Below are 27,781 nucleotides of genomic sequence, written 5' to 3' on the forward strand. Positions count from 1 at the left end.
AATTTAAATTGCTGGAATTAAAGGATTTTTGTGTGGCTGCGCAATTTGTTTAAACCAAAATCTATTAGGTCATTAAATTTTCAGCTAGATGTTTTTTAAGAAATTAATGCTCATTGATTAAATTAGACCGATGCTTGACAATAAATAATTATAAATTCATGTTTTTGTCTCCTGACGCGGGTGCCAGACAAAATTATTGAATATATCACTTTATTTATATTCAAGAATCTACTTCTAATGTAACACTTTTGTGGAGAATGTTGCCGAAAATGCAGAACCGGAGAGGAATGAATTCCTTATGGTGGGTGGGGTTGATGGACTTTTGACCCTAGAGTTATATAAAATTATGATGTGGTTGCTAGTTAACCTCCTCATCTGGCGCAAAAGGCGCATTTCCGATTCGAATCTAAGGTTCTTTTTCTTTTCTTTTTTTATTATTAAAGAAAAAACACACACACACACGGCAGCGGACGCGGAGAGGTGGGCGGACTGATCGCGTCGACGTATTGCTGTTGTTGGAGCTGAGCTGTGCGCGGCCCCTGCGGGAGCAGGACGGTCGCCATCTCTGGATAAACACTGTAGAGCGCAGCTGATATTGTAGTGTGCGGAGCGCAGCCGGAGCGCGCAGCGGCAGCAGCAGGCGGGGTGATATGCTGCCTGCAACAACCACAGCGGACACGCACGACCCTGAATGCGGGACTGACGCTTTGTTCGCCTCCCGCACTGTCACCACCGCGGATGTTGGATCTCCGCTTCGGCCGCTGATATTTCGCCTTCTCTCGCGCGTTTGTGAGCTCCGGGGAAATGGGACTGCACGCTCCGAATGAGACGGGATTTTAATGCTGCTGCGCACAGCAGACGACTGGAGCCCGAGAGACTGTAGTAGTAACGCTTTGGTAATGTTTACCGAGGACTAAAAAAACAAACAACAACAACCAAAAGCGGTGTAGCCGTAGGTGTACAACATCTCGTTTCCATGGACAACACGTCCATAATAACACAGGTTGCAAATCCGAAAGAGGAGGAGAGCATTTCTTCAAGTCCAGATAAAGGTAAGACGCGCGGGAATGATTCCATTTATCCTCCCTCCCTTCTTTTCCTTTCCTTGAAATATAGTATTTTATTTGCGCCGCTTGTTTGCCAGCGCGCTCCGCCGACAGGTTCCTGCGTTGGGCAATAACATGACGGAAACCTCCATTGTTCAGTAGGCGCAAACCCAGAGCCACGAGAAAAGCCGTAAACTTGTTTGGAATCCGCTGAAAATGCATCCTATTTCTGTTTAGCGTGCCTTGTTTTCCTTTTTACACTGTCGCTTTAAAAAAAAAAACGGCATTTATTTAATTCTGGATGGAGTGAGCTAGCATTACTACAGGGGGCGGGTACTGTAATCCTCCCCTTGTACTGGAGAAAGCCTTGCATGCATCACTGGTACTGTAAAGGGCCTGATGTCAGCTAGCAGCAGTGGCCATGCCAGTGGAACCTGAACGCCAATGCTGGATGCCCCTTTATTTGGGCCGTATGTGGTTCCTGTCACAAGAGGACCACGTGTTTTTGAATTTTGCCTGTAAAGTTGTAAACAGGTTGCGTATCAGCGTGGTTTGGGCAGAAATGTCCACCGGCAGCCGCGCAGGACGACAGCTGTGCCAGAGATTACGTGCAGGCAGCAGCAACATCCCCTCTCTTGTTTTGCGCCACAGCTCATGCGATGGTGATGATGATGATGGTGATGGTGATGATGATGACATCGGCGGTAAATCCCCCGCACCCGCGGCCAGTTTTCATCAAGTTTTCAGCGTGGGGCTTCCACCAGTGTGCACAGGCCACAGTTGCACGTGCACACACTGTGAGACCAGGTCATGGAGGGCGGCGGCGTGCACGGGGGAGTGTAGCTCAGGGCCCTGGCATTCTTCCCGACACCCACCCACCGACACGCCTCCTGCTGAGCTCTATGGGCGCCTGGAGGGTTGAGAGGCCAGAACTTCCTCTCCTCTGGCCGGAGGAAAGGGCACCTTCCTGCTCAGAGCATTTCTCAATCGCCCGCTTCGTTATGTAACCGCTGAAAAGAAGCGTCGGACGCAGGTAAGAGAGTTTGGGCCGCTCCATTCTCTCGCTGAGGCGTCACAAAGTAATCAAAACACCCCCCCGACCAAAAAAAACCCCAAAAAAGATCGATCAGGATTCCCACAATGTCGTCCGCAGGATCCCGCCGGTTTGGAACAGTAAATCCCAGATGACGCAGGGAATCTCACAATTAATCCCCCGGGATCATATCCAGGGTCACTTGCTGACCAGAGAGGGCACAAAACACACACCCACACATGCACACACACACACACACACACACACACACACACACACACAATGAATATTTCAGAGCACTGCTGGGCTATTTTCAGAACCCTATCCATTTCCTTCCAAAGCATCTCATTAGAGCCACATTCAGCTCAGGTGGAGATCAGACCAGATCTTGGGTCTGTTTTAATAAGGTCAAGGTCAAGGTCATTCGTGCAGTCCTGCGTATTGGTCTAAAGTCAACTATCACCCCCCTCCCCCCCCGATAGAGCCTATTCTGCAATAAGGAGCCTTAAAATCGGCACTTTTGGTCTCCACTCGTGTTAGCACGTTGTGCTTCTCCTCCGCTCGTCCAGAACAGAAATAGGGCAGAGAGAAAGAGAGCAGTGTGGCTTCTCTCTGAGCCCCAATGAGGCTTTTCGTTTGGCAGCCGCTTGCTTGTCATGATCTGATGCAACGGGATGTAACGAGTGGGCCACCGGCGCGCCTCCGTCGCACCGAGGCTCTGCTCCCATAACTGGGCGGTCTGACAGGTATCGATGGAGGAGCCGTTTACTTTAATCAGATTAGGTTAAATCCGAGTTTAGCGCTTCGATGCAGCGGCGCGAATGAACCGGAGATCTTCTCCGCTGCTTCATCTGCTTGAAGCTCAGACTCAAATGAATCTATATTTCTATTCCAGCTAATTTAGAACTTGGATTTAGTGGAAGTGGATCATTCCCCTTTGATAATTGTGACTTTTTAATGGTCCTTTTTGACTTAAAAACGTGTTCTCGAGACTTTTACTCAGTTGTGGTTTTACAACTCTGGCAGGAAAGAAGGGGACTTTTTATTTTTATTTTTAAAGAAAGCACCGCAGCTGTAATTGCACGTGCGTTTGGAGCCTGTGATTTCATGCACGCCTTTTATTCCTGGAGCCCGCCGCCGCACATTCATGTAGTGTTTATGATGTGCGGACCACACCTGCAGGGGTGTGCGGAGCCCGCTCGCTGAGGGCAGCTACTGTAAAGTTTTGGCTGGACCGGAATCCCAGGCTGCCACACGGAAGGCCGCCGCGTGTTATCGGGCTTTTCGGACTGGTTCCGAGGTCTTTGTGAGGCTGTTGCAGCCAATGTTGCTCAGAGAAGCCGATTATCTTCACCCCCGGTTGCACAGCGTTAAACCCATCTTCATTATAGTCCCATACCATATCGGGAAGAAACGCATGTATTTCTTTCCTTTAATCCCCTCGACTGATAAGCTTGTTAAGCGTGTGTGCGGGATCGTGCCCAGCATGTGGGTGAACATGCCTGAAGAGGAAGCTGTGGGACGGAATTCTATATTTATTCACTTAATGAAAGGGCTTCCATCCTTTTTCAGCCACGAGCTGCAAATTCTGTCAAAGTTTTCCTGCATTTTCCTTCTGTCGTTCCGAATTTCACGTCGTATATGACACCGGGAACCAGAAATGGCTCCGTGAGAGTCGAGCTGGTGTTTTCATCTCTCATTGTGTCACGTTTACATCTGTCTCCCGGATCCGATGTCTCTTTTTAACCATGGTTCTTCACAAGTAAACACGGCCACGTTTGTGTTTGACATACTTGTGGTCGTGGCCGCAGGGTTAGAAAAAGAAAAGGGAATAAAGAGAAGAACTAAAGAAACAACCTCTTGATCAGCATTTATAGTGGTTTGAGACCAAAGTTTGCAGTTCCTGGTGGTTCCTGAACAACAGTGCCGCCGCCTCAGTCATTCTGTTGTGATTTTAACGGGGTTAAAGTCAAACGTTGACCTCTGAGGACAGAAATCGTGGCGTGCTTTGTGTCTCTATAGGAATTTTCTCCTGTGATACGCAATACTTATGTCAGACTCTCAGAACTTCTTGCAGAATGGCAAAATTCTCCTTAATTAGGAGCCAGCGTGCGGATTGGAAGGCGCAGTGCAGGAGATGAAATCGCGCTGAGGCCACAGGGGAAAACAACGCGCCTCGGCGCTTCTCTCCGCTCCCACGCTGCTGGCTGACGGGCTTAAGCTGGGAATAACACATTTCTCATCACTCCTTGTCTGATGTCTCCGTGAGGACTCGCGCTCTGAACCAGTGGAATAATTGTCCGGCTGTCTCAGGACTTGTGTTTTTGATTCAGCGGACTAAGTTGAAGCAAGATAAAAAAAAAGAAAAATCTATCTTCTCATGAAAATGATGGATTTTTAGCGGAAGTGCACGTCCGTCCTCTGGGTTCACTGAAGTGTAATCAGGATAATCACAATCATCTGATCGCTCTCCAGAGGACAGCTTCCTGTTTCACTTCCTATTCAAATCCACTTTTGTTTCTGTGTTGGTGACATTTTGTTGCTTATTAAAATGAATGACGAAAACAAATAATTCTGCAGCCACTCAAGTATTTAACCCTTCCGCTCCGCCTTTATTACATCTGAACGGCTACTTTTGGTTAATGCACCACATCATGAGCCTCGAACATTGTGGTCGCAGCCGCCTGGACTGATGCAGTCGGTGGAGTCCAGATGCTCTTCAAGCTCCTGAATCCTGTGCATGTTGGGAAGGGTTTCATTACAATTCCTCGCTCCCTTTCAGTACCGCCGTTGCCACCGAGGTTGCGATGATCGTGCTGCCCGTCTGCGCCCCCCTCCTCTTCCTCCATGTGTATGCGGGAGTGTGTGTTGGGGAGAAGAGAGGTAGCCGTCTGCACATTCTGCTCTCTTCTGTCTGGCATTCGTCACCAGTAATTGGCCGTCCAGAACGAAGATCATGTTTTGGCTGTAATGATTTTCTGCCACCCTTCTCGGGTAATGCCGCCTGCCACTTTATGAGTTATTGGACAGGAGATCACAAGAGGTTCATGCATTTTTAAACAGACGGGCGAAGAATAAATACGCAGATGCGTTCGGAGGCCGTAGAAGAGGCTCTCTGCTGGATGTTTAACCGTAACCCCGCCGGGGGCTCTAAGTAGGACGCTACATGTGGAGACGAAGACATCCGCGCCCTTCAACATACGGTCACGACCTACTTGCTTGCTTCCCTTCGGTTCGGGATGAATTAAACTCCCCGAAACAACGAACGGTTTAAGTCCCGATGATGTCATCGCCATTGAAGTTGCAGACGTCTGAGGCCGATGTTCTTGGTAGATTTGTTGGTTCCTTCAGATTCCTCTTTTTTTTTTCTTAGCGTTCACGTGAGATCGCTGTTTTAAGCACAATCAATAATCAATAAATATGGCACTGCTTGCTGGCTTTTGATCAATTTTACTTCATTTCTGAGGTCACGGTGGCCTTTGAGTGCATCTAGCATTAATTCTGACTGGGTTTTATGTAACAGCCTGGTGTGTAGGATTTCCCATCAGTCTCACATTGTGCTCAACAATCACAGACGCGAATATAGAACGATATAAATAATAAACCGCAGCTCCAAACGGCGTGGGCTGCTGCTGGTTGCGTAACTCCGTCAGATCTTCCTCATTATTTCTCCCCGGAGCTCTCGGTGGGTTAATCCCCCCACGCTTGTCATATCCTTCGTATCGTGAAGCGACAGTAGCCCGCATCCTCCCGGGGCCCCGCGGGCGGACTGGCATCGCCTGCCGCTGTACGGCTGAGGCGGGGAAACCGGGCCGGACCCGCCTAAACCTCTGTGTCAGGGTTCACTGCAGCACCGAGGAGAGCTAAGGCCTTGCACAACACGGCTGCCGAGCGAGTTGTTTATGTGTGTAATCTCATCGTACCATGTCTTCGCTTGTTCAGCAGTGAATGTCATCCATCAGAAGGTCACGTATGTTGACATGTATGCGTACATAATGTTCTTAGATGCGTATGGAAGCAACACCAAGGAGTCAGCGCGGCATATTCACAGGCCCCTACAGATTAGGATACGGTGTAATGGATTGGTTTTTTGGTTTTTTATTTCAATTATATTGTGCTATTACGCAATATGATTAATATGATAGACCCATTTTCCAAAACAGGCTGTTTAGCTCATAGTTGACAGCTCAGCTTTGTCTATAGTACACGTATTTTAAAATTTCGTTCCTGTCACTTTGGAACAAATCCACAAATTAGCACAGATAATATGAAAACATGGCAGGACAAGTACAGTGTCTCTTTCCTTTAAGGACATATGATCACTGAAGGCTAAACAGGCCAGAGCTGAATGCTAATAGACTCCGATATGTGAAGATGCTTTCGCGCTGCATTTTTATTGGAACGCTGCTGTGGGAAGTAGCCACTCCGGGAGATTATCCGTTAACCGTTTTCCTTTGGTTAAGGATCTTGGTCAGCAGCTTTCTTTGCTTGATTGCCAACTTTGCTAATTAGCACAGTGTGTCGCTAACTGTGAAGGGAATATCAGTGCCGTTATTTACGGTACATTACTGGTTTTAAGCATGTTAGCTTATAATTTAGCAACATAATTGTTCGGTTTATCCTCTGGGAAAGGGTAATGATTGGAGTTCAGGGTGAGCTTCATCCGGGCCAAACCCGCCTACTTCCACCTGTTTTCACTGGACTGTACCATGCAGTCTGCACCCAGCTGAAAATAAAAAGCAGGAACACGGCATCAAAAGCGAGCCTTGTGAATGCAGAGTGTCCTGCAGGAATTCCTTCCTCACTGTTATTCTGCTGACACGCTGGAGTTCCCTCTTTGTTGCTGCCAGTCAGGAAAGAAGCGTTTCACATTCTGCCGCTCCTTCTCCCTCTGATTGTTACTGGATCTCAGACTCCGAGTGAACAAAGTCAGTCTGTGTGCACATGCTCCTTTTTGGTATTACCTCATATAATTCATTTAGACAGTCAGTCCCACTTTAAATGTAATCACCCACAGCCCAAAGAAGTCTAAATGTAGGGAGGTTATAGAGATCGGTGCGATCTGCAGGCTGGCTCGGGCCCTGCAAGGGTTTTAGAGACCTGGCCTTGTTTTCCGTGTTGTCGAGTTTTAACTCTCCTGTTTTGGTTTTTGACCGAAGAAATAGTTCCGTAAATCTTACACTTAAAACCAGCTTGTTCTCCATCTGAATTATTCAAAGCCGCTCCTTCACGGGGACCATTCTCACAGTTACCTGCCCGCCCTTCTCCAGGTGCCCTGCCTCATTACCCCTTCAGGACCGCCCATGTCTTTTCACCATCATTTCTAATGTTGAAGGGGTTGTTTTCATATTCTCCCGTCACACTTTTACTAATGATTGCTAAGAAAAGATAACAGCATCCAGATTGAGAAAAAAACCCGCATTTATCTTCTATCTTATCCCTGACATTATAACCATTTTCCCTCCAGTGCTGTTTCTAAAGTGTCCACGTTGTGCTTTGACCTTTTGTGACTTTCTGAAGTAAAGGACCCCCCCTTCAAAAACAGATCGTATCGCCTCTCTGCGCTTGGCATTATTCCAACGTCAGGCTCACAGGGTGATTATCTCTTCCTGTCAGGAATGCAGAGAATTTCCTTCATTTTCTCTCTCTTCCGGTGTTGCGAGCGAGCGAGCGGCACATGTGACGGGGGGGCCTGTTTGCGTACAGTAGCGAAGCTGTTAGCTAAAGCTGTGCTGGCGCTTCATATCAGGACGGTCTGTCGATTGAGCGCATCCAGCAGGTAAATAAGGTGCACCTGCAGCTCCGCCTGCGAAGGGAACACGGGCGCCCCTCATGGCGGGCTTTTTCCCGACATGTCACTCTCGGCCGGCTGCAGCCACATTCCGGCGTGAGGATGTGGTCAGAACAACATGCCTGGTTCCTTGCTAAAACATGTGCATACGTCGCATATGACTGTGTGTGTGGGTGTGGGTGTGTGTGTGTGTGGTTGCTCCAGCAGTAGTCAACCCTCAGCTATGTTGTTTGTGTCAAAGGGAGAAAGGAAAGCTCTGTTTGTGCAGGGGGTGGAGTAAGAATCAGACCCAAGTATAGGCTGTCTGGCCACTGTAACTCTCCCCACCCATTCTTCACCCCCTCTCCTCTCCCGCTTCACTCCCACCTGTTTTTTTTTTCTTTCTTCCTATTTTTTTTCTTCCTTTTTTAGGATAACACACCAGGGCGGGAAAATGTAGGCAGGCTCAAAATGGAGGGTTACGAAAGTACGAAGACGGATGAATGTGGTTGGGGCCAACTTCAGGGAGCGCGGAGGAGGACGCGGAGGGTCCGCGCGACACGTTTCTTTGAGTTCAGCTCACCCAGAGTTCCACTGGGTTGCTGTTCTCTGTTGACATGCGAGGAAATTCCCAGTTTTTAATGTGCTAAAATACTCATTTTAAACTGTTTTTTTTTTTTTTTATGTTCGGCTCATCTTTAGTTGCGTTTATCAAGTACATTAGGCTGTTTGTGGAAGGATCCCAACCTTGAAAGATTTTTATTTAAGTCACAAAAACAAACCGAAACTGCTTTAAATGATTTTTTTGGACTTGTATCTCATCGTCAAGCAACCTATTAACTCTGCAAATTGGCCACTGACCCCATTTCTACCAGTTTTCGGGCTAATTTCCAACCTAACCTCAATTTAACTGGGCCTGTTTGTTTTCTCCAGACTCGTGTCAGTTTTGTGCACTGACAGTGAACGCGTCGAGCCTGCGTGGGCAGAACATCCTCTAGTCTCGCACCGTTTATAGTAACACAGTCTGTTAAGATTCTATCTCTGGGGCTGTTTTGCATCTTTCTCCATCAAAGGATCAAAGGAGGCAAATTTGAAGCTCCTCGGAGCCACTTGCATGTGTTACGTGGGTTTACGAATATGTTTGGAGGCAGGAGCAGTATGCGATGGATGCTCCGAGGCACGAAAACCTCGATCCTCAAAGTCAAAACTGTGAGCACATCAAAACCCTGGACAGACTCGGGATTTACGGCCCCGCAAATGAGCTTTAAAGCAATTAAACTGGCTGAGTTGCGACATCAGGGACACCTCCGGATAATTGCACTGTCAGATTTTCACCTAGCCTTGCCTGTGCCGGCCAAAATTTCCATTTTTGCCCGCTCATCCTCGACGACAGAAAATATGAAAAATCATAATCTGCTGGGGAACATTTATACAGGCTTTTACAAGGACGTCATCCGGATCCCACATCACTGCAACCTTTTTAGAACATACTTTTAAAAGCGGCGATATGCTTATTTTCTTCCACTTTCTGTCCATTTATGACTCTGTATGACTCCATCTACCTTCGTCTCTTTTTCCTTCTCAATGTTAATTAACTGGACTGCTTTCCCAGAAGGCCCTCTGCTCTATTTTAGTCCCTGTCCTCTGTGTTGCATGGACTGGTGTCTCACTACGCCGTCCAATATACATCTGAGTGCGATAGAAGTACTGCAAAAAAGCGGCAATTTTCTCTCTTTTAGATGCTTTCAAAGAAGATGAAGGCTTTAGAATTGATACCCATCGTAGCCGTGCAGAAAGGCATTATTTTATTCAGGGAGTAGGTTAATCTTGCACGCATTTGGTAGCTAAAAGTGCCAATAAAAGCGTGACATAACAAGGTTACCCCAGAACAAGCCTTTATGATATTCTACTGGGGCAGCTAAAGGTTTTTATTTAACTTTACATGATAATTTAAGCTCACTGGAAAGCGCCAACTTTTGTAACTGTTTTTATCCGTTCAGAAACTGGTACAGTGTCAGACTTTTATTCACGGTTACAAGGAAAAGCTGTTTCAGCTTGCTGTACCTGCTCTTCTTAATGTTTCCTCCATTGCTGCCCATTTTTCTTGGTAAATTGTTGATGCCGTTCGAGCTTTCGCGGCATATTTTACAGTGCACCATCATTTGGAGCGGAAATGTAATTTGCTTCTGTAAACTTTGCTATTTGAATTGGCTTTAATCAGACACCTGTTTCAAAGTCCATCTGGAAAAAAAAAAACCTGGTGCAAATAAAATTGCAAAGAATTATCAGACAGAAGTTCCTCGCGGCTTCCAATGGTCGGAATCCTCAACAAATTAAGGGCTAATTTCCTCCAGAAGACCCCTTTGAAAGGGCTTCAACGTCGTCTGTTGAATTACGTTGTAGAAATAATCTTCCCGCCTGACCTCACTTCCATTTTGGCCTTTGGCCTTTGATCTTTTGCAGTCTCCCAGTCCAACAGCAGCCTAAAGAAGCACCGGAGCCGGAGCATTTTCAGCCCTTTCTTCTGCTGTTTCCGAAACTACAATGACTACCGCGTGGAGCCGCCACCCCCCAACAACAAGACGCTATCTCTGCCGCCGCCACCGCAGGAGAACGGCAGTCCTCCGAAGGTAAAGCCCCGATTTTCCCTCTCGCGGACAGTCAGAATTCCTCAAACTTTGCTTCTCTATTCAGAAAAACAGATTTAAAAAAATTATAAATTATAGTTGGAAGAGATTTGTCAGGGCGTAACAGTTGTTTGTTTTGCTGCAGAGAGCTTGTTAAGGGTTTGCCTTCTCCTGCAGGCAGCTGAGGCCGAGGCCTCGCCGAGATCCCTCCGCAAATTTTTCCAGCTGCCTCAAACTCGTTGAACTTGGAGGTTGTTTACCGTCTGCTGCTTGAAAAACACGGGCTCGCTTCCCATCTCGCATTCTTCAATATCGGCCTACACACACAGCCGCGCACGCTGAGCAACACACACAGCGCAGAGCACGCTGAGAGGCTCAACACACACACACACACACACACACATATTCTCAAATTTCTATCTTTGAGGGGACTTTCACAGCATAATTACCCAGCTTGCTACCCTAAAATGGCCCCACTTCTGAAAAATGTCCTCACTTTTCTAGTAGAATAAGCAGTTTGATGCAAACACAAGGACACACACGCAGCGTCTGGCGCGGGCTTGCACAACTCTTACCATAAACCCATGGCAACACATGTACACATGCACAAACTCACACTGCTTCTCTAATACCCATAAAGTGGGCCTTGTGTGTGTCCGCTGTGATGGATTGCCTTGCGCCCGCGCCTCCTGCTCGCCTCACACACACCGACCAGCAAACGTTCTGGCGGGGGTAGGGGGGGAAGGCGCCAAACCGCCCCTCTCCCCCCCTTCCTCCCAGCTCCTCCAAAAATACAGTCTTCTGCTGCCAAGGCAGGTACACAAACTCTATAAATGGCACAAAATAATATCAGATTTTGCCTCCTGTTTACGCTTAGCAGAGGAACAATCGTTGACTCAAATGCAGTTTTGAGGTACCTGAACTTCAGTATGGAGGCGAATGATGAGCATTTAACCACTGTGCTGCTCAAATCCTGCATTACAGACACAATGGTGCAGTTTCAAGAGTTGGGATTAAAAAATATCTGATTAAAACGTATGGAGGACAGTTATGTATGTGTAAAGAAAACCATTAGCATTTCTTTTTGCTAATTTCCAGGTTACTTTTCTGTCACGTGTTCTTTGACAACCACCAAATGTATACAAATTTATTGCCATTTATTGTCTATTGGAGAGTAACATCATGATGCTCCATCCCTTCACTGTGACACGGTTTAGTGTGCTCGCATTTGGGTTTTTGTGTACATTTCCAAATATTGGCAGACACATGTAGAGTGAGCCCTCCAAATGCGGCCATATAAAGCTCGGGTCACACTCGGGATTTCAGCCCAGCTGTATTTGCTCCGATAGCGGCTGTTTGCTCTGCAGCCAGTTGGGTCTTTATTCCTGTGGCTCCGCGTCCTCTTCTCTCCTCCTCTCTGGTGATCACTGTGTTACTGCTATTGATTTCTTCACTGTTTTCTGTAACTGTCTCTCTGTCTCCCTGTCTCCCTGTCTTCTTGTCTCCCTGTCTGCGTTCTTCAGTGTGACCAGGTTCAGGTCCTCCCCATCTCCAGTGTATGTATTACCATCTCTCATTTCTCCTCATCCCATGCCGCTAACCTCCACCCTCCATCATCGTTTGGATGCATGCGGACTTTGACACCGTGGCGAAATGACACCTTCGTTCCTCTTGCTGGCTCGTGACACCTGCTCCGTTCCGTTTGTTTTACTTTGATTTGTTCATGTCGCCTCTTCTCCCGTTTCTCCTTATAAAGCGTATGAATTCATGTATCAGGACATTTAGATTAATAAATGCGCGCCTAACCCGTAAGGTTCTGGATTAAATTACCGGTAGGTGCTAGTATTGAGATGGATCACATGCTCAGGCGCTGCGCGGTTAATGGAATTAGCCCAGCAGAGCTGGGATTGGTTTCAGCGAGCGAACGCTGCGATTCATTTGTCTGCTTTTGACTCCATGTGGTCCTGCGGTTGACTAATTTAACGTCTTCACACACACACACACACACACACACACACACACACACCCCGTCCCACATCTCAGCCACACTTTGAACTGCACCGTCTCCCTTCGGCGACAGGAAGTGCATGTGGCAGTGAACTCCGCGTTTGTGTGCTTTTAGCAAGGAAGGCTGGGGTTGGGCTGACAGCCACCCTGGAACTGCTGGATAGAGACACTTACTGTACATCCTGTCAAGATAAAATGACAGTATGGAGTTCACATGTCATCTGTGGTGCTCCAGTTTACCCACAAACATGCAATGGAGCATCTAAACTGCTTCCTCTAACCTGATCTGTTCTCTTTAGTTCTAAGCTACTGTATCTTGTATAGCGCCCCCTGGTGGCGGTGTCCACAGGGCCGTTGGTTTGCTTCAAACCTCGCGGAGGTTCACGCTTCCTTTGTTTCAATCACATTCCTGATGGTGTGTCATCGGGTGACCTGGGCAAATGCCCAGGACACATCAGTCCAAGATAAGACGCGATGAAAACAGGCCGATCGAAACGCACGACAAAACACAGATAGAGGCACGAGGAGGCAGGCATGCTGAACAGGAGCGCATGCGTGCGAGATTGACAGGGACTGTCCTTGCTCCTCACCTCTATAGCGTGTGTTCGTGTCCACAGATGCGAGCGTTGGCCACCTATGGCCGCACCATCTGCCCATCTTTTTCACTTTTTCCCCTCTGACCCTGAACGGTTGGCTAACATAAGGCGACGCTGAAGCTCTCAACCCGATTATTAGCTGTTTGCTAAAATAGTTGTGTAATTTCCTCCCGCTACTTTCCTGTCTGCTCCAACTGACTCATCATCACCCCCTCGGTGTGTGTTTGTGAAAATTAGCGATCCCCGGTGCTAAAGAGTGTGTATTTTCTGTCACTGCAGCCACCAGCCAAGTTCCTCCTGCCAGAGGTCAACATCGCAGACTACGGCAAGAACTGCGTGGTGATCGACCTGGACGAAACCCTCGTGCACAGCTCCTTCAAGGTAACGCCGCTAACGTGCAACAGCGTACTGAGGTTCTTGACTGCCATATTGTAACATATATTTATCTTTAATATTAAAAGACTATAACAATCACATTCTCTGACTCAATGAAAAGTCGTTTTCCTCCAAAATTCCATAGTTTGGAATGATACAGAGCACATTCGATATGTTGACCCCATCCAGAACCTTTAGGGGGAACCTACCTTGACCACAACCCTCACTAAAGGTTCTGTGCACAACCTTTTTAATTTCTCATGGTTCCCACCAACAGCGTTCCCTCGGGAATTCATTAATATTTTACCTCTCATGTGAAACCCACAGAAGGAATTTCTTTTTATAGAATCCTTTTGGTTTTTTTTTACTGAAATTCCCACTGACTGATCTAATATCCAACGGAACACTGCTCCAGGACCACACTAGATCACATTTCAGGGCCGTGGTATTCCAAAAGTAACACGTGCGTGAGCTGGATGCAGCTATTTACAACACTTCGGGTTCAGGGTCCTTCTGCTGACCCGCCTGGTGCACCCACCGACCCATTCCTTATCCCTCTCAGTCCAGGTCCAAAACCGCTCAGGAAGCCGCTCTAGAAATCAATTTGTGGACACCTGGAATTAATCTGTTTTGGTTTGACAAGGGGGAGACCCGCCCACAGCGGTCTCATAGCAACAGAAGTGTGAGGCCACACACACACACACACACACGCACACACACACACACACACATGCAGGCTCACCCACATACTTGGGTGTGTCCCATGCGTTTCGACATCAACTTTATGATTTTCTCTCTCACTCTTCCCACCGCTACCGTCCCCAGTCACGTACTCCAGAGATCCGTGTGCAAAGATGGATCCGGACGATTCAGTGGACGAAAACGTGCGCGACGCAGGCGACAAACCGGCGTGGCGCGGGATTTACCGTCGAGGTTTTTGTGCGAGGATGTAAACGCGCATCAAAACATCCGAGTTGTCATCGGAGATTTGGTTACAGAAAGGCAACACATCACATGGTGTACAGATGGGGGGGGGGGCTTACATAACGTATCACATCACATACTGTATCCCATAAGTTACGGATGAAAAGATAATTCCTCCCCCTCCTCCAGGATTAGATACGATGCGTGGTGCTTATGTAAAACCAGCTGTGGGGATATATAACATGTATAATAACCTTAAAAACGGTAATGGTAAGAAATTGGATAACAAATAATAATGGAATTGTATTGAACAGATTTGTGGCCCCAGCTGTGCGGACAGTTGGCTCCTGCGTTTGTTAGCAGCGCTAATGTAAACCGTGTAAACCGATCTCCTGCAAGAGCCTAAGTGGGATCAGATCTGGACGAGGTCGCCCTCGCCGCAAATTAATTGCGCTGCATCCTCCCTGGGAAATGAAAAGCGCTGATTTATGGGCCTTGTGGAATGCTGCAGGAAGAGTTCTGCTGTTTTAAGACCCAATGTCGGTCTTCACCGACTTTAAAGATGCTACAATATAATAAAACCATCTCATTTCGATGGCAACTGCATGTAATTGCAGTGAATAAGCAAGTCCTTCCAAAACCAGCCCTGGTCTGTGGGAAAAACACCCTCCCTGCCTCCATATCCGCGCATTTCCCACCATCCCAGCGTGTCGCGGATTCCATTCTTCAGATGATGGAGGGATTGAGGAGTGGAGCAGCAAACCGGGTCAACACTCCTCATCCTGCCCTCCTCCTTTTGTCCTCGTGCATTTGTTCTTTCATCCGCTCCCTCGGTCCATCTGGTCCCGATCTTTGGCCGTCGGGGCTGGAGTCTTTTTCTGCGTCCCGGCGTAAACATTAACCAGAGTTAAAGTGCATCCGTGGACGCCTCCGTGTTCAGAGTGAGGGGTGGGAAAGGCTCATTGACTCACTCTTAGATCACATAAAGGGAGCACACATCTCTGTTACAGAGGGCCTTTTGTTCCACCGTCCCTTAATGGCGGGATTAAGCGTCCAGGACTTTACAGGTGACAAGTGTGAGGTCCGAGCGCTGGGTCGGACATTCCTGCAACAAATGCTCCCTCTGTTGGACGCTACAGAACTGTACCTGGTTAAGAGTGAATCAGTTTAAAAAAGGAGTTTTCATTTTGAACATGTTGTTTTCAACGTTGTCAGGAAAACCGATGGTGGCTGAAACGAAACAGATCTCTAAATTCATGTTGCGTCCCTGGTATAGATACCTTTATGAGTCAAATCTGGAATTTGCAGTTTTATGAGTGTTTTCTGCCGCTACAGTGACATTCTGAATGTTTTTTTTTCTTTTCTAACCTGGTTAGTGTCAAGCTAAGAATACTTCAGAGCTCAGAGAAGCAGCGCTCTGCGTCGCCATCGTCTGTGTCTCCTTCTGAAAAGACAGCACAGATCCTCCCACCTGATCCTTTCATCTTTCCACTGCTTCCTCCTCCTCTCTTCCCCTCACCGTTCTTGAGGATGAAAGAGCTGATTGCTGAGAATGCGGCCGTGTTCCTCTCCGCCGTGCTCCTTCAGCTTCCGGGCTTTTCAGCTTCATTAAACAAAAAAGGCTAAAAAAAATGTTTAACAAAGTCTGAGCAATGTTTTTAATTCTCAATTCTTTTCAGCCCATCGGTAATGCAGACTTCATTGTCCCCGTGGAGATTGACGGGACCGTTCATCAGGTATGTAAAATATTACCGCATCCTTTGCTAAATCTGGCACTTCCTGTTTCTTTTTATTTTGTTTTTTGTCCTTCAACTGTAATAAAGCGGAAGAGTTCTCCTGCTGGGAGCAGAAGTAGCTGCAACCGGGTTCAAGTAATCCAGGATAGGCTCTGTATCTGTCTTGGCCTATGCTTGATTACTTGCTCTTGGAGGCGGCGAGGTAACCACGACGACCTGTGGAGGATGAAGGAAGTACGACATCTGGGATCACAGGGTGTTGTCTGGAAACTGTTGTGCAGAGGTCGTATTTAAGGATAATACTAGCTCTGTTAGCGCCTCATAGCAAGAAGATCCCGGCACTCTTAATAAACACGCAGCTACTGAATATTGTAAATGATATTGAAAAGTGAAGCAAGGAGAGATTAAAAGATTGAATCTGAGGTGTTGAGCACTATTTTCAGTACATATTACTGCATTTAAACCACAACACCATGTCCCAGGTGTACGTGCTCAAGAGGCCCCACGTGGACGAGTTTCTCCAGAAGATGGGAGAGCTCTTCGAGTGCGTCCTCTTCACGGCTAGCCTAGCCAAGGTCGGCCCCACCCACAATGACCTGCTAACGTGGCCTCGCGCCTCGCCGACGCCGCTAACCCCGTATCCTTGCTCCCACCAGTATGCCGATCCTGTGGCAGACCTGCTGGACCAGTGGGGGGTGTTCCGCACCCGGCTCTTCAGGGAATCCTGCGTTTTCCACCGAGGAAACTACGTCAAAGACCTCAGCCGACTGGGCCGGGAGCTCGAGAGAGTCATCATTGTAGACAACTCGCCTGCCTCTTACATCTTCCACCCTGAGAATGCAGTAAGTCAGAAAACAACACAGCAAAAATAAGCCTGCGTGCTGTTATGTTGAGGATTTGGGTCATTTTTTTCCAGCAGAGATGTAATTTTAATCATTGTCGACGCAGCCCACCTGCAGAAAATACATCAATGCATCTGCAAAGTATGATGTTATGCTTTTTTAATGTGCTAATATTAATACTGTATCTTCTGAAGAGTACCTGAAACACTCAGTTCTCACTATCAGGGTATGACAAGTTCCCATGGTGAGATTTTAGAAAGCTAGCCTGAGTAAAATGGCTCCCTTCTTCTCTTTGATGCTCCCTCCTCATTATTTATTCACACCCTCCTCCTCACCTATAATGAAAGACTTTGGCATGCACCACTGGGGCTTCGCCTTTGATCACACGCTTTGTGCTGCTCCCGTCCTCCGCAGGTCCCGGTGCAGTCCTGGTTTGACGACATGACGGACACGGAGCTGCTGGATCTGATCCCCCTGCTGGAGGGCCTCAGCAAGGAGGAGGACGTTTACAGTCAGCTGCAGAGTCTGAGGAACAGGTAGCAGATCCGGCTCAGGCTCCGCCTCCTGGTCCTGCGGCCCAGCTTCTGTCCTCCAGCCGGCTTTTGTGTCCAACCCCGGGACCCAGACGCCTTCACACAACAGTTCTGTTGAGACATGGAGACAATAAACTGTGTGTTTTTCCATCTCAGCATTCTCTTTGTACAGGACTCCTAAAGATGAATATTACTGTATGTACATATTATATGTTTCTAAGAGCAGAACCTACATAAAGTAATTTTTCTATCAGAGACAGAAGGTTTTACTATTCTATCAAGTAATATTTTAGTTACCAGAAATACTCGACCGAAGAGATTCTTCTTGTTTGGCTTTTCCTGAGTAACCTTTTTTATGTTACGAGCTGTGCTATGCAGGCTGATGTTTTCGCGTCCGACCCTTTTTTCCATTCACACGACTGTGATCTGTTTTCTCTTACAGAATGAAGTGCCTTCATTGCTGTGCTCAATTTGTGGTGTGGGGGTTCGTGGGGGGGGGGGGGGGGGGGTGCTCATTTTTCGAGGCTGCGCACTGGCGCAGGTCTCCCAGAGGCGAATTTATCGGGTCCATTGGAAACGAGGCCCTTAGCCGTCACTCAAGAACGCCGTCTCCATCTGGCCTGACCTGTGAGGCTCTTTGCTGTTAAGTTTAGCGACACTGAATTGTTGAATTTGTGGGCATTTTCACTTCCAACTATTCAAATAAGGAGCTCGGGGGTCGCTAAGAGGTCAGACAGTGACGTTAGCAGTAGCCCTGCAGCATATATTTTCATAATTCTTTAACTTTATCGTACATTTATCCTTTATTGCTTCATTAAAAGTGACCTGGTACATTACATGTGAGGACTGTACAGAATTGTGATGGTTAATGAGCTAACGAAGTGCAAGAAAAAGCTGTAGATGTATGTATTAATTACCGTAATATATTATACTACAAAAATAATATATCGATTAAACCCAAAAAGTGCCAGTTTAGAGGTACCTGACCTATTAGCTTGATCGTTTGCTTAGTTGGAAGTGATAATATATTTTGAAATGATGTGATTTGTGGCTGAATTACTGTAAATTGATCATCTTTAATGGCAATGAAACTTGTTTTTAATACCGCCCCCCCAAAAAAAATCAAGATATCCACCAGTAAATGTTAAACTTTTCAAGCAAATAGAACATTTAGCTTAAATGATATAGAAAAATCCATATTTATTGGGGGAACATGGGTTGTGAGGACTGCTGTTGAAATCGTACTGTACAACGTCATTAAAGTTGCAAGTTTGCACACTGTCACTTTTGCATCATGGTGTCGTGACATAAAGCCGCTATAAAGTGTATTTATTAACTTGGATTTTGACCATATGTGAGCAGAAGTCTGTCTGGCTTAAATTTAAAGGGTGGGAAAAGAGCATTGAAGCATTTTACTATAGTAAATCCCAGTGATTTGTTCTGTAGAAAGGAGGGTTTATCCTGGTGTAGGAGGACAATCCTGCCTTCCAAGGTGAGCAGGATCCTGCAGGCACAACAATAACCTGGATATAGACTGGTTAATGAACAACAAAGAAGGTTCATGCAAGTTTTAAGCTTCCGCTCGTGCTGCCACTTTAACTGCAGCACGGGATTAGGCATTACAGGCTCTATTGTGCAAACCTTAAGAGATCTTTGTGTCGGTTAGTTTCTTATTTGGCCTCATCTGAAAAGGATGTAGCGCATGTGTCCTTTGTTTGACTGGTCAAGTTTCCCCAATGGACCTCAGGATTGACTCTAAACACGAAGGCCTGCGGTCAAAGGTAAGAACTCTGGGTTAGTTATGCAGCAAATTCCTTTTTCTCCAGAGACAACAGGAATAATCAATGTCTTCCCGAGCTGAGAACATCAGCGGGGGGGCCTCATCCATGATTCATGACAAAAACTTTCCCACAGTTTGGAAATGAAAGCGGATTTCATGTTGGTGGGGATCTAATGGAGGATTAAATATTGATGACATGGCCATTCTTGGCTGTAATTACACAAATGCTCCTCTTAACGGACCGAAGGGTCCATTCACTGCATTCAATGGGTGAATACGTCATCACAAGGTGCCGACGTCGGAGGTCAGAGAACTTCTGGGAGCTCAGCGTGGTCCCCCTGGCTCGCTGCAGGCACAACAGCTGCAAGACGTAAGAGCCGTGTTGAGGGGGCGGCTGTAATAAGTGCTGAGACGTTTGAAGAAAGATCTGGACCTGGAGTGAGCGTTGAGCATCCAAAGCATTGAAATGTGGAGAGAAATAAAAATAACCCCATAAAAATCATGTACAAGTGAAAAATCAGCCATGAGAATGTTCAAAAGCCATTTTATCATGCAAGAAATACACACTAAATGACTGAATAACGCTATAGCTGTTCACACGCTGTTGTCGAGGGGCTATCATGCTTCCATCTGTCCCTGAAGAGTTGAAAGATCCAATTTGTCGAGCTTGAGCCCAACAAAATAGATAAAGGCGATAAAAAGTTGACTTCCATTGCGGGGGCAGCAGCCTAAGAAGAGAAGCCCAGACTTCCCTCTCCCCAGCTACTTCTTCTAGCTCATCCAGAGGGATCCCCTCCTGGGCTACCACCTTATTGTGGTGGAGGGGTTTGCGTGTCCCACTGATCCTAGGAGCTCCATTGTCTGGGGCTTTATGCCCCTGGTAGGGCCACCCATGGCAAACAGGTCCTAGGTGAGGGATCAGACAAAGCGTAGCCCAGGACCCCCTCATGATGAAGAACAACAAGTTTCCCTTGACCAGATGCGGGTCACTGGGCCCCCCTCCTGGAGCCAGGCCTGGGGGTGGGGCACGTTGGCGAGCGCCTGGTGGCCGGACCTCTGCCCATGGAGTCCGGCCGGGCACAGCCCGAAGAGGCAACATGGGACCCCCTTCCCATGGGCTCACCACCTGCAGGAGGGGCCAAGGGGGTCGGGTGCATTGTGTTTTGGGTAGCGGCCGAAGGCAGGGACCTTGGCGCTCTGATCCCCGGCTGCATAAACTGGCTCAAAGTTGACTTGCGTGGGTTAAATGATCTGCACATGCATTAAAACCTCAGCATCAACACCAATAAAAGAGTGTAAGGAGACACCATGTCACTGCACTGTAAACAAGAGGCAGGAAATTGCAGGTGTGTTAGAATCAGGGCGTGGTGGCAAATACAGTCAGCCTCCCCTGGCGCACACACTCCTGCGTGCACACAGGAGGCAGAGCCAGTGAGCCTCGACTGCATCGAGACATCATCTGGCTAATCTACGTCTGCAATTTTTCAGGAGAGGCCCTCGCTTCACCGGACGCCACCCAAGGTAAGGCTGCTCGGCAGGCTTTTACTTTGAAGGATTCGTCCAGGTCACTTGCAAAAAACCCCTGTGAAAATGCATTAGAAAGCTGCGTCCAAGCACAGCGTGGGTTGGCTGGACTGGAACCAGTCTTTCCTGCACGCCAACGGCCTTCAAATCGCGCTTTTCAGAAATTGTTTGCTGATTGTTTTCATGTATTTGGAGCAGAAATGAGGAGTCAACAACAGAGACGAATGGATGCTTGTCATCTGCCATTAAACCCCACGTGGTGGAATCGGATTCTTAAATGTGACAAATGGGCGATCAGTGTTGATGAAATCAACCAGCATAACTAGCATTTCAAATTAGATGTGTATATAATAGATAAATGTGTAGATGTGGCGAAATCATTGGATCATTGCCTGAAAAATGGTTTTTACTGTTACTATTTCTGCTATTTATGGTAATTTTGGCTGTTTATTGGGATTTTATTTTTAAAAATGCAGACTACATGAATTAGAATAGCAACTCTGTTGCAGGCTTATCACTGAAGATCAAACTTCACCTTATTATACTACAGCCTTGATAAAAACAATAAAATAATAAGATGCCACATCTTGATACGGCTTGATCGCTGCACCAGGGCAACAGTCGCTTCCTCTGAACCCGACCTTAACCTATGACTCGAGGCAGCGATTGGACTCTGAGCCACGACTGGATAATCTCTCTGAAGATTCTCCACAGCTTAGGTCCCTCCTGCCACGCTACAATCACATTAGCGCTGATTGTCGCATTTTCATGCTAGCGCCGCCTGTGGCGCGACATCCCGTTTACCCTCTTGAACCATGCTGTGTCAGCAGTAAGATCTCGGTTAATCAAGGTTTTAACGACGCTGAGGAGCCAGTGCGACACTTGTCACCTGTCAGAAACCTTAAAAACACGGTTTGCTTTGTCAGGTTCTGGATGTGAGAAATGGCGATTGCAACCGCCAGAAATGATAAAAAGCTAATAAACTATTGTCCCACTGGTGGCTGTCATTACAGTATTTGTTGCTATTTTAAGTCACGGCTAAGATGCATTTGCATATTCAACTCTGTAAATCTGTGATGTTTCAATCTGAATTCTGCTCCCGTTAATCGCAGAGTTGCTGTGTTTTCAGTTCAGCACGATGATGAGCGACGACAGACTGGACGCGTTTAAGGGTGTCACCAGGAAGCCGGGCCTGCAGATATGGACCATCAACGTAAGACCCACACAGACTTTCCTGCTAACGTTATTACCACCACCACCACCACCACCACCACCACCACCACCATCATCATCATCATCATCCCATTAAGCCTTTTTTTCCTGTTTCGTTTTATTTTTGCAGAAAATGAAGTTGGTGCCTGTTTCGGCTCGAGGATTTGGTAACTTCTTCGAAGGAGACTGTTACATCGTCTTGAACGTGAGTAGAATCGTGGCTGAATGGTAACGCGGGTGTGCACAGCGCCCCCCCCCCATACACACACGTACAACTGTTCTTCCTTAGATAAGCCAAAACAGGGGCTGGGGCCAGACATCTGACATCCACTACTGGCTGGGCAAGGCCTCCTCGGTGGACGAGCAAGGCGCCGCCGCCATTTACGTGGCCCAGCTGGATGAACACCTGGGCGGGGGTCCGGTGCAGCACCGGGAGGTCCAGGGCAACGAGTCGGCGCTCTTCAGGAGCTACTTCAAAAAGGGTCTCATGTGAGTGAAAAGAAAGGGGCGGACACACACACACACACACACACACACACACACACACACACACACACACACACACACACACACACACACACACACACACACAGCAATCTTCCAGAGTCAAGGCTTACAGCACTAATCCCTCAGCCTGAAATCATTATGACACAAATTACACTTGTTTTGTTGAAGCTTAGCTCAGAAAAACTTGCCCCCCCCTACCCTTTTTCACCCCGTTAAACAACAGCAGACATTTCCTTGCTTGTTTCCTGATTTTTATTCCAGCGCGAACCAACCCAGCCACCCCATGCGCTCAGCCTGTCCTTTATTGCATTTGAACTTTGCTATCCCATCTCATCTGCCAGCTACAAGAAGGGCGGGGTGGCCTCGGGATTTCAGCAGGTCGACACCAATGCCTACAGCGTCCTGCGCCTGCTGCACATCAAAGGCAGGAAACACGTCACGGCCACTGAGGTACCTCCATCATCACAACACCGCTGCCTGTGCAGCGTCGGTGCTTTTCCTTAAACAAATTCTGGCTTCAGTGTGATGCTAGCTATCAAAATTATGCAACTTTGCAGCTGCGGGATATTTGCCTTGCGGTGACGGTTTTAAGGTTCAAATAAAGGTCAGCTGTGTGGTCACGTGTGCAGGTGGAGGTGTCGTGGAACAGCTTTAACAACGGAGACATTTTCCTGCTGGACCTGGGGAAGGCTATCGTGCAATGGAATGGCCCACAAAGCAACAGGAGGGAGAAACTCAAGGCAGGTTTCCTCATTAGATGCAGACGACTAAAAGATTGAGACATTTAGACATGGCGTAATGTTCTTTTCCACATTGGAGGCAAGTGTGTCCCGTTTTCAGGCCACGTCGTGTTCAAAAGGCGCCTCAGCCATGTTGGCTTGAAGCGACCCTTGTACTCCTGTCATGTAGTAAACTTTACGGCAGCATAAAATAATCAAAAAACTAAGCTTGGGTGGTTTTATAGACAGGGCATCATAAAAGAGAAAAAAAAGGACTCACTGCATTCAGTAAAGAAAATGTACTTGATTTTAAAGATCAGCATTTAATAGAATTCACATATCTTTATACTTTGAGTACTCGTTTATACTCGACAAGCACAGAACATCCTCTCTCCTCCCGTTTTCCAGGCCGTCGTGTTGGCCCAGGACATCCGGGACCGTGAGAGAGGAGGACGGGCTCAGATCGGGGTGGTGGAGGGAGGAGAGGAGCAGAGCTCGCCGGAGCTGATGAAGGCCATGATGGCGGTGCTGGGCCAGAGGAGCGGGTCGCTGAAGTCCGCCACATCGGACGACACGCACGAGCTGGTGCAGAATAACAGCATCAGGCTGTACCAGTAAGAGCTTCCCTTTGCTGTGCCTGACGGAGGAATGTTCTGTTTTTAAGCAAAGCCATGCCTTCTCCCTTCTCAGCGTGTTTGAAAGCAACGGGAATCTGGTGGTTCAAGAAGTGGCTACGCAGCCTCTGACCCAGGACCTGCTGCTCTCCTCTGTAAGGCCTTTAAAACATCCCATATGTTCCTGTTGAGGATGGCGGGCTTTTTCTCTAATCAGTTGTTACTTCCTTGTCAGGACTGTTATATTTTGGACCACAAAGGCTCCAGTGTGATGGTGTGGAAGGGAAAAAAAGCTTCCAAAGTGGAGCGACAGGCAGCTTTCAACAGGGCTCTGGTGGGTCCACGACCACATTCTCTCTAAAATCTATAATCAGCGTCAACGTTATAGCACACCCTCGCGCTCCTTTTGCCTCTCAGGGCTTTATCAAAGCCAAGAAGTACCCACCCAACACCAGGGTGGAGGTGATGAGCGAGGGAGGCGAGTCGGCAATGTTTAAACAGCTGTTCCAGTGCTGGAGGGATAGAAGTCCAACTGGTGTTGGTACCGCCTACAATGTGGGGAAGATAGGTGACAGTGACCCATCTTTGATTAGAAAAACAGCTTCATGGCTCTTTTCCAGTGTCAAAAACATCAAAACAGACGCATTTGCCCCAAAATACAGTTTCTGTCATGCTAAACATGTGTTGCATTTCAGGGAAAGTAGACCAGGCCAAGTTTGATGTGATGCAGCTCCACGCGCGGCCTGAACTGGCAGCGCGGCACCGCATGGTGGACGATGCATCCGGCGATGTGAAGGTGAGAGCTGCCTACCCCCCCCAACCAATAATATACCCCCCACACAGACAGAGGAAACAGCTTTTTAATCGAAATGACACTGAGTGTGTACGACTGGTATCGCTTGTAGGTGTGGCGGCTCGAGAACTCGGAGCTGGCCGAGGTGAAACCGAGCATGTACGGGCAGTTTTACGGAGGAGACTGCTACCTGGTGCTGTACACGTACCTGAAAGCCGGTCAGCCGCATTACATCCTGTACATGTGGCAGGTTGGTGTTTGATCTGAGCGCAACACTTCAGAAACAAAAGCCATCTGCCATTTCTTAACTTTCAATGCCGGAATGATTGTCGCGAGCAGGGCCGCCATGCCAGCAAAGACGAGATCGCAGAGTGCGCCACCCAGGCGGACATCATTGATAACAAATACAAAGGAGCCCCGGTGCAGGTCAGGGTGGTCATGGGAAAGGAGCCCCGCCAGTTCCTGGCTCTGTTCAAAGGGAAGTTCATCATTTTCGAGGTGCGATAGCTCACCAGGAAGACCAATGAGATCGATTTTGTAGGAGTTTATAGGAGTTTGCGCGTGTGTTTCCAGGGGGGCACGGGCCGACCTGGAGTGGTCAACAGCGAACAGGACGCCAGGCTTTTCCACGTGAGAGGGACTGATGAGATGAACACCAAGGCCACCGAAGTGCCTCCCAGGGCCTCGTCGCTCAACAGCAACGATGTCTTCCTGCTGAGGACCATTGGTGTTTGCTACCTGTGGTACGGAAAGGTGCGATCTCGCCGAGGACGTGACGATAAAGAATAAGGAATCGGAGATTTCTGGAAGCATGTTGCAGGATTTGCTGATTTTCTTTTCCAGGGCTGCAGCGGGGATGAGAGAGTGATGGGGAGAGCGGTGTCTGATGTGCTGACAAGGGGGGGCAAGCAGGTGGTGATGGAGGGCCAGGAGCCAGTGGAATTCTGGGTAGCTCTGGGAGGAAAGGCTCCCTATGCAAACGACAGGTGAGAGGAAATATCACACCTTGAACTCTGCTACTTTGTGGAAAAAATATCCCAAAACCACAATCTGTGGAGCATAAACCGCCTGCAGGGATTCGGATATTGTCACAGTTCTCGGCACCCTGTTGCAGGCTTCAAAGGGAGGAGCCCTTTCATTTTCCTCGCCTCTTTGAATGCTCCAACCAGACCGGTCACTTCAGGATAACCGAGGTGTATGACTTTGCCCAGAGCGACCTGGACGAGGAGGACGTGATGCTGCTGGACACATGGGAGGAGGTGAGAGGTCACCTGAGAAGACACAGAGCAATACAAGCACTACGGAGTAAGCAGGATGATCCTCAGATGATTTGTTGATTTTTTTTTCTCACACTCTTCAGATTTTCTTATGGGTCGGAAACTTTGCCAACAAGAAGGAGACCAAGGAAGCTTGGATCAACGCCCAAGAGTACCTGAGGATGCACCCGGCGGGCCGCGACCGGGACACGGCCATCATCTTTATCAAACAGGGCTACGAACCGCCCACCTTCACCGGCTGGTTCAGTTCCTGGGATCCTCACAAGTGGAGTGTGCGTCTTTGATGAAGGCTGCTGCAGTTGTGTCCATGAGCAGTAAAAATCCAGAACGGTGCATTTCCGTGACATCGGAAGTGATCGTAGAAGCAGAGATATCAGATGAAAACTCAACTAATCGAATAAAAGCGAATCATTTCAGAAATTAGGTGGAGTAGGCTGACGTGGAGATACTTTTAAGGCTTGGTTGAAGATGAAAGCGTTCCTGTGTCCTCACTGATTTCCAATCATTTGATCTCAACAGGAAGGCAACTCCTATGAGCAGATGAAAAGAACCCTGAGTGATGCCGGGTCCTTCTCCCAGATCACTGTCGTAAGCACTAATCACTAACTCTAACTCATGTGCCAATAACACCAATGCAGTCAGGACTCGTGGCTTGAATGAGTACTAATCTACTAATCACAACTCGTGGCTCTAATGAGTACTAACGCACTTGACTGACAGGCTTTCTCCTAAATATAAAGTAAAAATCTGCTCAAATGTCTTCAGGAGCTGAACAATGCCAGCTTCAATAAGATGGGTGACGACGGTGCTCCAAGCTCCCCCAGTAGTACCACACCATTCTACAGAGTCCACGGAGGCAACTGGTCCCCCAAACCCATGAGTCCCACCAGTCCATCTTCCCAGAGACCCCAGTTTACCATGCCATTAACCCCAATCGATGGGCCCATGCACCTGCGTGCTGACAGAGTGTATTATGAACCAAAACTCCTCGTGAACAAGCTCCCTGACCAGCTGCCGCCAGGCGTGGACCCCTGTCAGAGAGAGGTGGGCTCAGAAACTGCAAAGTCATTTAATCAGTTTACTGGGGGGGATGGGGGGGTCATTTAGACTAAAGCACCATTGGCAATTCTCTTATGTTGAAGTCAAATGAAAATAACTACCGGTAAATGAGCTCAGAATGCCAAAGAGAGAGAAGTGAAACAATCAGAAAGGTTAAACAATGTTAAAAACATAAACCAGGGATAAGCAGAAATCCTCCACACACAAAGGAGGAACCTGTGCTGTCAGTAATCTCTTTTGCCGTGTTAAGTGGTAATTACAATGTAATGTGTATGTTCTTGTGTAATTGCGGCCCTTATCCACCAGGCGTCAGTAAGACTTCCCTCTGTCCTTCTGCTTGCAGGACCATCTGACTGATAAGGACTTCGAGGGACTCCTCGGAATGAGCCGCTCGGAGTTTGAGCGACTGCCAAAGTGGAGGCAGAATGAATTAAAGAAGAAAGCGGGACTTTTCTGAGGCTCACACGCAGAAACGCCCCAAACGTCCTGAGTTTATGCATCATTACACGCCAATTGAATAAAAACTGCTGTTGGTGTTTCATCCATCAGTAGAAAATGATTTAACATGTTGACTTATCACACCGATGAGGGATTGACTTCTTTATTAACTGATTTGTGATCATCATCATCATATTTATCTTAAACTTTCAGATTATCGCATCATGAATAAACACACGATTGTAAACAAGAAACTGTTGGATTTATTTCAGTGTAGAAATGCAGAAAAGAGACAAAAACAAAGGAAAAAGATGATGAGACAGTGACGTTAAAAAAGAAATTTAAATTTAAAGTGCAATAGGGCTGAGT

The 27,781-nt window shown here is 47.6% G+C and overlaps 2 protein-coding genes across 6 annotated transcripts; both read left to right on the plus strand.

Annotated features, from left to right (window-relative positions):
• The first annotated feature begins 468 nt into the window (after positions 1 to 468).
• On the plus strand, positions 469 to 18,773 carry ctdspla (CTD (carboxy-terminal domain, RNA polymerase II, polypeptide A) small phosphatase-like a). Of its 3 annotated transcripts, none has more exons than XM_029842591.1 (8): positions 469 to 1,052; positions 10,313 to 10,479; positions 12,000 to 12,032; positions 13,359 to 13,460; positions 16,058 to 16,114; positions 16,597 to 16,689; positions 16,771 to 16,880; positions 18,415 to 18,773. In XM_029842591.1, the coding sequence occupies exons 1-8, from the start codon at positions 977 to 979 to the stop codon at positions 18,473 to 18,475; spliced, it is 699 nt and encodes a 232-aa protein (XP_029698451.1). In that variant the 5' UTR covers positions 469 to 976; the 3' UTR covers positions 18,476 to 18,773. The 3 variants fall into 3 exon arrangements, with proteins under 3 accessions (XP_029698451.1, XP_029698449.1, XP_029698450.1); XM_029842589.1 differs by lacking the exon at positions 18,415 to 18,773 and adding an exon at positions 17,371 to 17,792 and having other exon boundaries at positions 486 to 1,052; positions 16,771 to 16,956; XM_029842590.1 differs by lacking the exons at positions 12,000 to 12,032; positions 18,415 to 18,773 and adding an exon at positions 17,371 to 17,792 and having other exon boundaries at positions 490 to 1,052; positions 16,771 to 16,956.
• Positions 18,774 to 18,842: 69 nt separating this feature from the next.
• Positions 18,843 to 27,663, plus strand: vill (villin-like). 3 transcript variants are annotated; one of them, XM_029842586.1, is made up of 21 exons: positions 18,843 to 19,270; positions 20,758 to 20,790; positions 21,923 to 22,006; positions 22,136 to 22,210; positions 22,295 to 22,494; positions 22,854 to 22,962; positions 23,142 to 23,252; positions 23,640 to 23,845; positions 23,922 to 24,000; positions 24,081 to 24,179; positions 24,263 to 24,413; positions 24,541 to 24,641; positions 24,751 to 24,888; positions 24,978 to 25,136; positions 25,212 to 25,391; positions 25,482 to 25,624; positions 25,753 to 25,897; positions 25,999 to 26,187; positions 26,435 to 26,503; positions 26,681 to 26,959; positions 27,318 to 27,663. In XM_029842586.1, the coding sequence occupies exons 1-21, from the start codon at positions 19,226 to 19,228 to the stop codon at positions 27,429 to 27,431; spliced, it is 2,709 nt and encodes a 902-aa protein (XP_029698446.1). In that variant the 5' UTR covers positions 18,843 to 19,225; the 3' UTR covers positions 27,432 to 27,663. The 3 variants fall into 3 exon arrangements, with proteins under 3 accessions (XP_029698446.1, XP_011606239.2, XP_029698447.1); XM_011607937.2 differs by lacking the exon at positions 26,435 to 26,503; XM_029842587.1 differs by lacking the exon at positions 20,758 to 20,790.
• The last annotated feature ends 118 nt before the right edge of the window (positions 27,664 to 27,781 follow it).

Source organism: Takifugu rubripes, chromosome 10 (assembly GCF_901000725.2).
Source record: "Takifugu rubripes chromosome 10, fTakRub1.2, whole genome shotgun sequence".
NCBI classification, from domain to species: domain Eukaryota; kingdom Metazoa; phylum Chordata; class Actinopteri; order Tetraodontiformes; family Tetraodontidae; genus Takifugu; species Takifugu rubripes.